At 35.9% G+C, this 14404-nt stretch overlaps 2 protein-coding genes across 4 annotated transcripts in view; both read left to right on the top strand.

The window, feature by feature from the left end:
• The window catches only part of Gfrl (Glial cell line-derived neurotrophic family receptor-like), an 89443-nt gene extending 85236 nt beyond the window's left edge, over positions 1–4207 (top strand). For all 3 annotated transcript variants that reach the window (XM_066397883.1, XM_066397882.1, XM_066397884.1), the window contains 2 exons: positions 1147–1266; positions 1546–4207. In XM_066397883.1, the coding sequence (XP_066253980.1) occupies positions 1147–1266; positions 1546–1767 (342 nt within the window). In that variant the 3' untranslated portion in view covers positions 1768–4207. The remainder of the gene's footprint in view (positions 1–1146; positions 1267–1545) is intronic.
• A 2244-nt stretch (positions 4208–6451) lies between these two features.
• Positions 6452–9065, top strand: LOC136413917 (bifunctional 3'-phosphoadenosine 5'-phosphosulfate synthase 1-like). The gene is made up of 9 exons (XM_066397680.1): positions 6452–6843; positions 6927–7160; positions 7212–7366; positions 7426–7653; positions 7705–7941; positions 7990–8198; positions 8254–8449; positions 8501–8786; positions 8842–9065. Exons 1-9 carry the CDS (start codon positions 6651–6653, stop codon positions 8940–8942), a joined length of 1839 nt encoding a protein of 612 aa, XP_066253777.1. The 5' UTR covers positions 6452–6650; the 3' UTR covers positions 8943–9065.
• The last annotated feature ends 5339 nt before the right edge of the window (positions 9066–14404 follow it).

The raw sequence follows: 14404 nt of genomic DNA on the forward strand, positions 1-14404 counted from the left end.
TAATTTGCGATTTTTTAATATATTAGTTTAACTCCCAAATATGAAAAATTTAGATTTGTTATAAGTACAAAAGTTTCTAATGAAACAGTTACGTGAATCACCATGTATACACTGTCCTGGAATTTGTGGGACATATATGAGTCCCGACATTATTTCATTTCGAACTGTTTCTCAAATGTAGAAAACCATTACTGGAATGATTTCAAAACGACCTTGAGCCGAATATATCGAAATAAGGAAGCATTTCAAAAATAATATTTAAAATTTCTCCAGTGGCGTCCCCGCTGATGTGAACCTGAACACTAAATGCAAAATATGATACACCACTGGTTTAAAAAAATCAAAATATTTTTTTAAATGCTTCATATCTCTCTTTAAAAAAAAATCTCGTGAATATTTTTCATAACGTTAACCGTTTTCATGATAAAAAAACATTATTTGCTAACTGAGATTAAAACTACAAGACTCAATCAGGCACATTGTGTTAGTTGTAAAAGAACAATTAAATAGGCTATTTAAAATGTCCTCCACCTGCAAAAATGCATGTCTCGGTCCTTTTTTGCATATTATCGCGCACTATTTGAAAAATTCCTAATGTATTTTTATTGTGTTAAATGAATTATGCGATTTCTCAGTTGCAGATTGTTGCGTTTTATTTTTTTCCATGAAAATGGTTAACCTTATGAAAAATATTCAAGAGACCTTTTTTTTCACAAAAATATGAAGCATTCAGAAAACGACTTTTATTTCTTTTAAACCAGTGGCGCATCATGTTTTTCATTTAAAATGCTCAGGATCACATCAATGAGGTGACATCAAGGATCACACCATTGGTGAAATTAAAAACATTTTTCCCCGAAAAGATGTGCCTCCACACCTCTTTTACGCTCCCCAATTTTCATAAAAAATATTCAATGCCGAAACGGACTTATTAGGAAAAAACTAAAAAAATAATAATTTTTTATTACCCTGTATTTCAGACAGGAAGGGAAAACGAACTCATGTTCGTGTGAATTTTACTTCTTGTTGCGATCACAGGAACCTACAGCAAGCAGTTGGCAGACTTATTCTCAATCACCCTGTATATGTATTATTGATTTAATGTATTATTAGTTATTAGTATAATTTTTTTTTGTATTTTCATAGACATTATGCACTATGGAATTCTTCAACTCCACTCGAGAGAACGTCATCATCGTTGGAAAGCTTTCGGACGACTTTGACGTCAGCAAATTGAGTGCCGTTGAAATTCTGGAAAAAGAAAAGGTGGGTTGCTCATAATTTGGATAACACATGCCTTGCTTTACGTGGTGGTATCTTGATAAAACATATTAAATTGTTGCAATAACTATTAAAACTTATCAGTATTTATTGCTCTTCTCTCGTCGACTTAAACGAGTCGAATGCCATCCTCTTTAAAAGATTAATATCCAAAAACCGAATGGCATTTGTCGGGCTCCAGTGTCGCGTCTACAGTACCCTTATTATCATAGGAACCAAAAAAATTTCTAAATCCAAAAAAAACCCAAAATGTGTTTCTTCCAGGAACAATGCGCGGACCTAATGGAAATAATCGTCGACCGGATCAACAACCGCCATCCAGAATTTCTCTCTCAAGTCCTGCTATCCATTTTCAAAATGGCGGAGATTGAAATCGTACCAGTGGAAACGTCCTCAGCTAGTTGCTTACCCTCATCCATCGTTACTCATATTCTAATCTCCCTAAGCATGGTGAGACCCATTATAAACTACCTGACAATTTCGTGACAATGAGACTGATGAATGCATATCACTTAGAATATTAGGGTGTCTTTGAAACACTGCTCTTAGGTAAACGTAATCCACTTTGTACATATATCATTGTTGACTATTATTGTTACTGTTACCATAGACTATATTAGTCACTGACTGTCGTTTCAAAGGCATTGCTCAGACCTTTAGATAAATTTATAAAGAACGGGTTGTTCTTTATTTTATAATTGCTTTTGACGTAGGAATCTGGAAATGTCTTCCTCGATGTGAGCTTATGGCATCTATGGCGGGTTGGAATTGACTTTTCCAAGTATAGATTAATAGTTTACAAGCATAAGGCAACAGAGCGAAACGCGCTCAAAATTTCTCAGATTTATGGAACTGCGGCTTGGAAAAAAGTTAATGTGAAACTTCGGGTTATTTTCCAACAGCCGACCGAGACCTGGTGAACCGGTGAACAAGAGTAAGGGCTCGGTGAAAGTTCTTTTTGTCGTATCCTTCAATGTATCACACACATCACTGTATCAAAAATCGTAACCCACTAGCTGATCCTGGAAGTCTAATTTCGCTCCAATTTTAATGTCTCAGTAAGTGTTTTTCATTGCTCCAAGCCCAAAAATGATCATTTCATGGGTCTACAGGCTGCGATTCTTCTTTAGATGGCAGAGATTTTCGCTCATTTAGTGCCTTCCGAAAAGAAACATAACAAAGAATAAAACTTCCTGTTTGCGTCCGTTCCTGTGCAATATTAAGTTGCTGAAACTTTAGATTCAAGGAACAAAAAACCTGATCTAATATGACTGATTCGATGGCAGATACCCATACCATGCCATCCTGTTTATTTATAGGTAAAGCTTGATCATCAAATCACTGTTAAGCATGACTTGGCCGAATTTTTGAACCATGGCTTAAGATTGATTCAACGAAAAATTATCAATTTAAGTCACGCTTAGACTTAAGCTTAGCTTGAGGAACTACGGGCAATATTGTCCTAAGTAAGAAAGTCCCTACAGTGCCCATGTGGGGACCGATTCTGAATTTAGGGGAGTAGAATGTTCACAGGGGAATAACGTCAAAATCAATTAAGCTTTATCAACGCCGCCCCTTTTGGCTGTTCTCCCCTCTATGACCCAGAATCGGGCCCCAGAATGCATGTGAGAAGTTGTATGATCACAAGCAGGAGCAGAGGATAAGACTAATTCTGAATATGAAAGATCCTATTGGATCTAGCAGATATTGTGTCGATATACATATAAAATAGTGAAACTCCTGCAATAACTAGCTGCAAAGGAAGCTGCCCTATTTAAATGAACAAAATCAAAACAAATCGCACTCTCAAAATCAAAACAAATCAAGGCTTTGTAACGAGGTCTCCTCTATCCTGCTTTCCATAAATTTCTGTGAAAATTTTGACTATCTGCAGCAAACCTGGCCATTATTCAGTTGCTACAACCAACCGAAGATTAATTTCGAGACACCCAACAATCGGTACAGTAAGTAACAGAGATCATCCAGTAATGGCGGCACTCTTTAAGGTCGGAACGGATAAGGCCGTGTTTCCACGTTACGCCTGAATGTTTTCGTTCAGCAAAAGTTTGCCCCTTATAGATGTGATATTTAGTTCCGTTTACGTATACTGCCCTAAAATCCTTCACAAGTGAACTTCGCAAAAGATGCGCAAAGACTTAATTTCTTGTCTCACCCTGCCAAAACATGGCTATGTTTGTTAATGTTTTATGCCGAATTGGTGCTGCTGGGGCTACATTTTTACGGCAAATCATGCAGTGGCACCAGAGATTGCTAGTTTGATGCAATTTAATCTACAAACTTTACCACCAGTCGGCTTCTCACCGAGATGTTGACTTTTTCGGTGTCTTATTTAAATGAAAAATTTCCTTGAGGTAACGTCGTTATATTAAAACCCTTACTATATCATGCCCTTCTTCTTCAATCAAAAGGTAATCATTTTTAGTTAGTTAAAGCATAAAGACTTCGTAGCAAAACAGTGGTTGGTAGCCCTACCCCACTTCCTCCCATAGAAACAAATTAATCTAAAATAGGTTTACATGTGTTTAAAAATATATCTAATTATACTATATAACGCTAATAATAATGTAACTTTGTTCGTTGCCATTTTACGATAAACAAAAGTCGAAATTAATTCCAACCCGCAAACTAATACATCTCACTGTAACTAAAAACAACTACTTAGTAGAATACCCCTTGCTTAAGGAAACAATGTGAAGGCTTAATTGTAACAAATACATATCATACCATAGCTTTAATGTAAAAACACAGTGTTTATAGTACACGAGGCATTGTTTGTTCTAGGGAAATTTATTGTAAAGATATTTAATTATTTTTTTGCTACTTGACTTTACACTTTTAGATATAGCGTCTTAGATCTAGCAAAACGAATTTTTTGTTGGGTAAAATAAAGCTTTTTGATTTTGTAATAAAAACGGCGTTTTAATTGCTGGCACAAGTACATGAAAGTGGTAGAAATGTTAAATAACATGCGCGATGAATGACACGCTCTAAAAGCCTACGCAAACCGGGATGTAACATCTCTTTCAAGTTGTGAGACGCATGACTCTTTCGATAATCATTTTTTCGATATTGAACGAGCGTTAAACGAAAAGTTTCTGCAACTCCACTTTAAGGCTCCAGGGTCCCAATCGCGATCTCCAGGGGGACGCATTGAGGCCCCAATTAACCAACTTAAGTGAAAATATCTCGAAAGTTTGCTAATATTTACTAAAGCAGAGGAGGCAAACCAATATAGTAATTTTATTAAATAATTGCTCAAATCGATCGTCTCGATGAGTTATAAAGGCTGAGCAGAATAGGTTAACCGGCGACAATATTTGTTTCAGTTTTCGATATATGGGACCTGTTTAACAGTAATTTTTACCGTTTAGAACTCCCTTAAAGTTAATTTTCCTGAAAGCGCGTTTTCGAAGTGCCAGGTCAATTGAGATATTAAGGTCATACATGGAGGATCTATATCATTCAGTTTATGTGAAAAACAACACTCCAAATACATCGAAATTTAGGAGAAAATTCCAAATAGTTGAGGGTGGTGCTAATCCATTTTTCGACTTTAGCGCCGATGTCGCGGCGACCAGTGGAGAAATTATTTCAGAAATTTATTTAAAACATTTTTCAACATTGCAAGAATAAAATGTGTGATAAATTTAAATAATGTAAGCACATTAAGATGAAAACTTTATGGAAAATTTCTTATTATACTCCATTAAGTCTATTCATCCACGACCAATTAATAATGAACCAACACTCAGCTTGTTGACTGACGTTAAATATAGACCGTATAGCATTAGAGTGAATAATGGGAAATTTACGGGAGATAAACTACTGCTTGATTACGCAGCTACAGCTAGACAAACATAAATTTGACTTTACAATCCTTAATTAGGTTTCGATAGACTTTATCGGTGACAATACACAATAACCATAGGCAAAGTAAAGTATTATACTTGAGTTTGGCTACCGTTATTCCCTCTCCTTAGGGAATAATGGATAGCATAAAGAACTTGTATAATAATAAATATTATTAATGTATGTACATACGCTTCGCGAAATGTTAATATGTGTATTGGTGAGATATGGATATGCCTAGCAGTTACCTGATAACTAAGTACATAAAACATTTTATTAGCAGTGGCTCTAGAACTATATCATTAACGTTTTTAAGAATGAAGCCTAAATTTTAGTAAATTACTACTCCCAACGGTTTATACCATTTTTTTCCATACAAATAGGCAATCAGATATCTGATAATACCATACTCTACCGAGTAATATGTCGATTGCCTAGTGGCAAAACTAATGTAACAGCCAAAACAGTGGAGTATATCAACAATTTAAATGCACGTAACACATTTTTAATACTTAAGCACACTTTATATACATCCTGGTGGCAACTCATTCATTTTCTTGTGAGAGAAAGTATTTCTGTTGAATTCTGTTTTGCAGAAGTGATAGGTGCATGCTTTCGTCGTCATCAGCACGACGATTTCCGTCTTTATGTGTATAACGCAATCTTCTGTTTTTTAGGTAAATTAAATAAAGTGTGGTAAAAAAAAGTGTTATTTTGTTGAACTTTTGCAAAATGACTGATGAGAGGAATAGTATTACCACTAATTGGGTGAGTGTTAGATTTGAACTATCGAATTACTTACGCATTCTCATAGTATCAAAGATAGTGTATATTTTGTGTACTTGGTATTGTGATTATGTCAGATCAATCAAAGAAAAATAAGTACAATTTATTTTTAAGTCGAATTATGTGGATAAAATATAATACAAATTAATATTAATAATAATAATAATAATAATAATAATAATAATAATAATAACAATAATAATAACATCATAAAAATACTGTATTCATTTTTAAGTAACCCATTTAAGTTGAAGAGAGTCCTATTATCATTCTAACTCATCCTTAGTTTTTGCAAAACTGCCAGTTATCAAGCTTATACAGAGTGCCAATTTGAAAAGTTGCAACATGCCATCATCTTAGAAAAACCTTCACGATACATAAAGCTTCAGCCGTTTTCACAATGCGCGGAAACTTTTCAAATCGACATCCTGTATATTTTAGTTGCAATTCTAACATTTCTTTCAACTGACTCCCCTGGAATTATAAATCCCAATTTTTTTTTTGCTTTTTAGAGGTCTTTTACTTTGATTCCGTTCAAGACAATCAGTCACGTCAAGCCTATATGAATTTTCCTCTAAATCACATAACACGCTATTACTGATTTAAGAACTGAAGGATGTCACAAAATGAAGGGCCATCGTGTAGAATCCCTAGTTAATGATTCTTCTACAACTTTTTAGGATAAGCAAGTGGCGACGAATGTCAAGTACCAAATGCGACACGTTTCCAGAGAAAAACGAGCCAAAGTTTTAGGTTCTGGAGAACAAACAACCTTCAGAGGTTGTACTGTTTGGTTTACAGGCTTGTCAGGTGCTGGGAAAACTACCATCTCCTTTGCTCTTGAAGAGTTTCTGGTTTCAAAGGGAATTCCATCTTATAGTCTAGACGGAGATAACATGAGAACAGGTAAAAATGCAAGTATTAAAATTGAGGCGAATTTGCCATTTTCGGCGATAAATTAGGGTGACTTTTACCAAAGTGATTTGCAGGTTTAAACAAAAATTTAGGTTTCTCAAAAGAAGATCGAGAAGAAAATATTCGAAGAATATCAGAAGTAGCAAAGTTGTTTGCAGACGCAGGCCACGTTTGCTTGTGCAGTTTTGTGTCGCCATTTAAATCTGACAGGGAAAAGGCGAGAAGAATTCACGAGGAGAGCGATCTCCCGTTCTTCGAGGTGTTCGTGGATACTCCCATACAAGTCTGCGAGAAACGCGACGTAAAAGGTACATATGATCGTGTAGTCTTAATCGAAATACCTTAAAACAATTTGTCAGGTTTATACAAGAAAGCTAGAGAAGGACTAATAAAAACTTTCACTGGAGTGGACCAAGAATACGAAATTCCAGAAAACCCAGAATTAGTAGTAAAAACTGCGAAATGTTCCATTCATGAATGTGTGCAACTGGTTGCTGAAATGCTGTGCGAAAACGTAATTTAACCAACAGACACCTAACCAGCCACTGAGTCATAAGCAGAATGGGCTTTTAGGGTATACTTTCCAAGGACTTAGCATATAGATCCCCATCAGCTTTCAACTGCGAAGATTTAATTAGAGACCTCTTTGTCTCCCAAGACAAAATCAAAAGTATTCAAGCAGAAGCACACAACTTACCTAGAATTGAGCTTAATGTAATTGACACTCAATGGCTGCAGGTTTTGAGTGAGGGATGGGCCTCCCCTTTGTCCGGATTTATGCGAGAGGACCAGTACCTACAGGTAATTTTTTAACTCATATTTTGCTCATTTAACAGCGAAGTGAAAATCTAGACCCTTCACTTCAACACCATCGATTTCAACGGCCAAAGAATCAACCAAAGTGTACCAATTGTCTTAACAATATCCACAGCTCTTAAGGAAACGATTGGGAACAGTGAAGCAGTTACTTTGTACTATAAAGATGAGCTTTACGCAGTTTTGAGGAAACCTGAAATATACATCCATAGGAAGGAAGAAAGAGTGGCAAGGCAGTTTGGTACCACTCATCAAAATCATCCGTATATCAAGGTAAATTCTAGCATAGAATGTTAAAAGTTTGTGCATTTGCACTTTTAGCGAATATATGAATCTGGGGATTGGATAATTGGTGGAGAGTTGGAGGTAATCAAAAGAGTGAAATGGGATGACGGACTAGACAAATATCGACTAACTCCTAAACAATTACGAGAAAGATTTGCATCAATGAACGCAGATGCTGTATTCGCCTTTCAACTGAGAAACCCAATCCACAATGGACATGCTCTATTGATGACAGAGACTCAAAGGTACCTCAACATCATCGCACTATCACTCAGCAACTTTGCATTCCTTCGATTACAGGCAGCTCAAAGAAAGGGGCTACAAGAAGCCAGTTCTACTCTTAAACCCTTTGGGAGGGTGGACGAAAGACGATGATGTTCCTCTGAAAGTGCGCATCCAACAGCACGAAGCTGTCTTAGAAGCTGGAGTGTTGAACAAAGAATCAACAATTCTAGCCATATTTCCAAGCCCTATGATGTATGCTGGGCCCACAGAAGTCAGTATCTTGTATTAGCTCCACCATCTGTAGACAATTTTGATTTTATAGGTCCAGTGGCACGCCAAAGCTAGAATGATAGCAAAAGCTAACTTTTACATCGTAGGAAGAGATCCGGCTGGAATACCGCATCCAGAGGGCAATAACGCTGCTCCTGATGGAAATTTGTATGACCCAACTCATGGCAGGAGAGTACTCGAAATGGCTCCAGGCCTCAATTCTCTGGAAATTATTCCCTTTAAGGTGGCTGCATATGATATGGTTCAAAAAGCCATGGCTTTCTTCGAGCCTAAACGGAAAGAAGATTTTGATTTTATCTCCGGAACTAAGATGAGAAGTAAGTGGATCTCCTTGGTGTTACGTGCGATTTTCGAATGTGTGATTATTCATAGAATTAGCCAGAACTGGGGAGGATCCTCCTGAAGGATTTATGAGCCCTAAAGCGTGGGGAATCATTTCCGATTACTATCAGTCTCTACAGAAAAGAATGTAAAATGTTAATTTTAATAACTTATATGTATTATATGAGGGTGCGGCTTCCCTGGCGAAAACTTCAGGGACCGAGGGAGAATCGAAAGAGAAAAACTGCAACGCTCTATATTTCAGGAACGGTGCGTCTTACAGGCAATGTTTACCAAGCAAACTCATATTATTTCTCGATTCTCTATCGATCCAAAGTTTCCGCTGTGGAAGTTTCAGAGATAACCACTGTATTCATTAAAAGTGTATTGTGTATTTGGTGTTGACCTTCTGGAATAGATTGGCGCTGCTTTTAACTTTCATAGCTGGACTTCATAATTGAAGACTAAAATATCACAACTACCATATATCTAATTTTTGGAATTCAAGTGTGGCGAAACGATCGGTTACCTCAAGAATCTACTATTACTCTTAAGCGTTACAGTAGCATTTTATGAGCATGTTCTGAGGTAAACAATGTTACACTGTAAGGCGGTCCATACATTATCAAATAAATTGCGCATCGAAACATTGCTCAAGGTTATGGTGCACTATTGCACGAAGTATCATAAAAAGCTTTTGGTAATTAAATAGGACAAGAATGCTCTTTTTGGTATTTATGGAAGAACCTTTTTTTTATTTGACAAATTAGTGTAAAATCGGAAGTTCAAACCTTACATGTGCCAAATTTTACAGCGGAATTCTGTTATAATAGATCACACTATAGAGTTAAAATTTTATCAAGTGAAATTCTCTGTTGAGAGAGGTTGAAAGAACTTTTCAATTCATATAGAAAATACTAAAGCTTTTAGAAGTTGATAAGAATTTTTTGGGAATTTTTGGAAAAAATCTTCGGAGTTCTTTAGAAGTTTTTCTATGTATCTATATCTTATATTCTGGGAGTTTAGAAAAAAAATTTGCCTGTTGGTTGAGTTTGGACAAATCTAAACAAACAATTTGAAACATACCGTTCCTGAGAGCTCCTAAAATTTTTAGTTAATATCAGGGGAAATTTAGGAATGAATAGAGAACCTAAACTAACCTATAGAATATTGGGTTATTTCCATAACACCAAGAAACAAGTTTGTAAAAAATCTTAAAACTTTGAGAAATTCAGACTAATTTAGAAAATCCAGAATGTCCAAGAAATATATTTTAGACATTCGGTCAGTATTCCATTCCTTGATATCCTGCGAAATTTTCAGAAAATTATGCTTTTCTCCTGGATCTTATCACATTTAGAAAAGCTCCGAATGCTTTATGATATGTTCAAAATTTTTATTAAGCATCTCAAAGTTACGTAGAATTTGCAAAAAAATCTTTCGATTTTCGGTTAATATGAGGTTCTTCATTCTAGGAAATTTTGGGTTACCAGATAAAAGCTTCAGTTACTTCCTTGAGCATATATGGAAAATTGTGAAATTTTGGGAAACTCCAAGGGAGGTTGAGAAGTCTCCAGCGTTCCCTTAAAACTCCTTTATACATGCAGTTAATAGTAGTCAATACCGACGACCTACTCTGACTATTCCATTTCCAGTTCTTATATCACAAAAAACATAAAGCAAAATTTAATTGGCTTAAGGAAGCCAATAGTTAGGTTCCGCCAGGTTCCTATCCTCAACTAACCTGATGGCGGGATACTGCAGTGTGTTAATCTTAGTTCTATTAATTCACCGGTATGCATTAATTAATGCTAGTTTGGTATTAACTGTTTGGTTTACTTTGTTTGAAGCTATTTTAAGCTTGATTGAATCGGCATAATAGTTATAGATCAGAATCAGACAAAAACGTATGAACTTTGAAAAACATTCTCGTACCACACATTAAAATATTTCACAGACTAGCCCATTATTATAACATCCTTTTAGCCTCAAACAGCCTTCAAATGTTTTCTTCCATTTACTTCTGCCCATCTGTAATTACATCTAAAGGTAAATTCTTTTTAGCTGGGTGTGGAAGTTAAGGCATCCGCAAACTTATTAACTATGTAAAGTAACTCCGCATTATTTATTTATGGTTAATTACATCTAAAATGTCAAAAAACGACGAGGAGAAACTAACACTCTGCTTTTTTGCTATTTTATTATTTTATAGTGAAACCTCAAGAATAGGCGTCTATTCCAAGGATGCTGGGTGACCCATAGCTCGTGAAATGCGATCATGACATTTATCCTCTTATAATCTATTAGAAACTAATGTAATACCTACTGTCTGCATTTTCATTGGAATGTATTTCTTCTTCGCTGACCATCGTCGTTATTCCCTGTTTCGTCATGAAGATTATTTATAATGAAATATTCCGTGGATTGAGAGGGCGATGGTGATGTAATGTGAGTAAACGCAGGTATAATTAGAAAGAAATTTGTGTACTTGCACCGGTCTCATGTTACATTTATTATTGCGAAACACATGCATATTTATGAAATCCACGAATAGAGGTTTAAAAAATCTTCTTTGCCTTCTTGTACATAAAGATGTAATCCTACGTCGATTTGGAGACATGCAGAAGATATTTTCTTCGTTAGTTTTTCTGGGAATTATGCATTACATAAATATGTATGCACGCTTGGCAAATGAGGCCTTGGGTCTTGGTAACGTCATCATTAGAAACTGCGAAATTAGATTATATTACACCCACAAAAATCGTTTTAATTCAGGTGTCAGGTTCGATAACGTGTTGGTTATCAAATTATAGTGATTACGTTTGGTTAAATACGAGGCGCATCTTTGTGCCAATTTGCATGCTGACCTTTAAAGGACCTCTCGAAAGGTGGCTCTATGAATAATGTACCAATGTTTTAGCATTAATTATAATGATACCCTTGTGGTAGTCTATGACTTGGCGCTTTACGGGTGGCCAGGTCTTAATATCAGTAATTCACACAATCAAACTTATTATAAATGGAATCGCCCAATAATTACAAGAAAACAATATTAGGTTTTAAAAGAACTATTTCAAAATGAGAGGCAGTTTATTCAAAAACGTCTTATTATGGAAAAAAAATATCCCAACAAATTCTAAAATTAAAAAAAAGAACAAAAAATATAAATTTCCCTGAAAATTAAATGTATGATAAATAAAAATGAAAGGAAAAATAGTAGTTTTTTTAAATTTAATAACCAGTATTGCACCAGGCAGTAAGGCCTCCTCTAGCGATAATACAAGAACGAATTCGATGAGGCATGCTCACTATTAAATTATCCGTGGCTTCTTGGGGAAAATGTCTCCATTCTTCTAAAACTGCTTGTATTAATTGTTCGATGTGGCCAGGGTCATTTTGTCGTGCTCTAATCCTTCTTTTGATCTTGTCCCGCGAGTGCTCAACTAGACTAAGATCTGGCGGACAAGAAGGCCAATCTAAAACCGTCGTATCTTCCGCTTCTAAAAAATGTCTACTAGCTCCGCTGGTATGTGGAGGTGCATTATCGTGCACGAATAAAAGAGAATCACCAAAAGCACCTCTCCAGAGACTTACTACGGGTTGCAGCACTAGATCCACATACTTTCGATCTGTTAGTATTTGCCTAATGGGTATCAAAAGGGTCTTTTTTACCAATCATAATGCCACCCCAAAACATTACAGTTTCTCTTGTGTATTTGGAAACAAATCGAGCAGTTCGAAGCCTAGCCTGTCTCCCACGGCCTCTTAAAACACGAATTCGCCGATCGTCTGATTGTAGGTCAATTCTGGTTTTATCTGAAAACAAGATGTATCGTCATAGTCTAATTGTCCAGTTTTGGTGCTCGAAACACCAATTTAAACGGTCAACTTTATTTTGCACTGATGGGACTGGAACCCTTAGCTCTCTCCTGTTGAAAAGGCCTCGAACTCGAAATCTTTTCCTGACATTTTCGACCGAAATGTTAACACCTGTAGCTTGCAAAAGTTGCCTTTGAAGCTCGGGGTAGGACGTTTTGATATTTGAGTTAAAAAGCGGTCCTGATCATGCCTGACCTAACCTGAACTAACCTGAACTAACCTGATCATGAAATCTGATCATGTTTTTATGAATTTAACCGTTTTTAGTAGTAAACACATTCAATTTTTATTCGCTTGTTATGTTTTTGCAAGATACATTTTTTTTCCATAAATACTGGGTGATTCCATATAAGTTTGATTGTGTGCATGTAACAGCGATCATCATTTACGTTACTAATGGGGTTTGTGAGCAATATCGTAACCACGAACTGGCAGATTTATTATTAAAAAATGTCTCATCTGAAGCCAATGAAATCCATATAAAAATCCCTAATTCGAAAACAAAAATCTGCACAGAGTTTTTTATAACACCTGGAGACACTGAAACTGATTGGACTTCCGGGACACCTCAGTCGCACTTAAATGACCAGAATGCCCCGAAAAGGCGTGGATAATCAGATTTCCAGTCAAATCCCTCGGTGACCCAGTGATAGGGAAGTTTCGGCCGGCCAGCCAGGACTCCCCGTCCTGAACATGACAGCCTGACGTCCCGGTGGGAACTGGACGGTCGGAATCCCCCAATGGTACCTGGACAGTCAGGATAATACCTTACAAACTAAACAAATTGTGAAATAATAAAGTTATTAAAAAAATCTGTATATTTGACACCCTGTATTTCGGTAAGGAAAGATGTTTGGAATATACAGTACTGAGCAAAATTAGAGAAACATTTAAGTTTCTGTAATATTTTAAATGTGTATAAAAATAAAAACATGTTTTATTTTTTTATATAAGTACCAGATAAATACAACTTTCAAGCAAAACAAAAGAATTTGTCCTGATCACAATAACATTATACTGAAAACAAAAAAACAATAAGCAAAAGTAAAGAAACATTATGAAAAAAAATTATTAATGATAAAACAAGTTAATATTTAGTAGCGTAGTCTTTATTTATGAAAACCTCTAAACACCTTGTCATAGAACCAATAAGTTTCTCAATAATTTCCTTGGGCATAGCGCTCCAGGCTATTTTAATGGCCTCAAAGAATTCAACACCGTTTTTGAATTTTTTGGGATATTGGGAATGGATTTTTTGATCAATTAAATCCCATAGGTATTCTATGGGATTCAGATCGGGACTCTGTGCCGGCCATTTTATGACTGTAACCCTTTCATCTTCAAAATATTTTTTAACAATTTTTGCCGTATATTTTGGGAACATCAACGTAAAGGCACGTTGTCTTCTGTATATGGCAGCTTAGTGTTAGTTAAAATCTCCAAGTATTTGTATCGATCCATAAGGCCGTCAATTTTGATAATAGGTCCCATTTCCCAATGAGAAAAACGCCCCCGTACTTGAACATTCCCTCCGCCGTGCTTAATTGTGCCCAAAGTATCATATACTTCGGACCGAAACGTTTGTTAACAGCACGTCTCACCCATAAAATACCATTTGATGTTTTCATTTGTTTTATGCAGTATATTAAAGATTAATTTAAGACATATAACAAAAGTTGCTTTACTTTTTCTCGGTACTGTATTTCACCTCATAAACTAATGTTATTCGTGATTG

The sequence above is a fragment of the Euwallacea similis genome, chromosome 16 (assembly GCF_039881205.1).
Source record: "Euwallacea similis isolate ESF13 chromosome 16, ESF131.1, whole genome shotgun sequence".
NCBI classification, from domain to species: Eukaryota; Metazoa; Arthropoda; class Insecta; order Coleoptera; family Curculionidae; genus Euwallacea; species Euwallacea similis.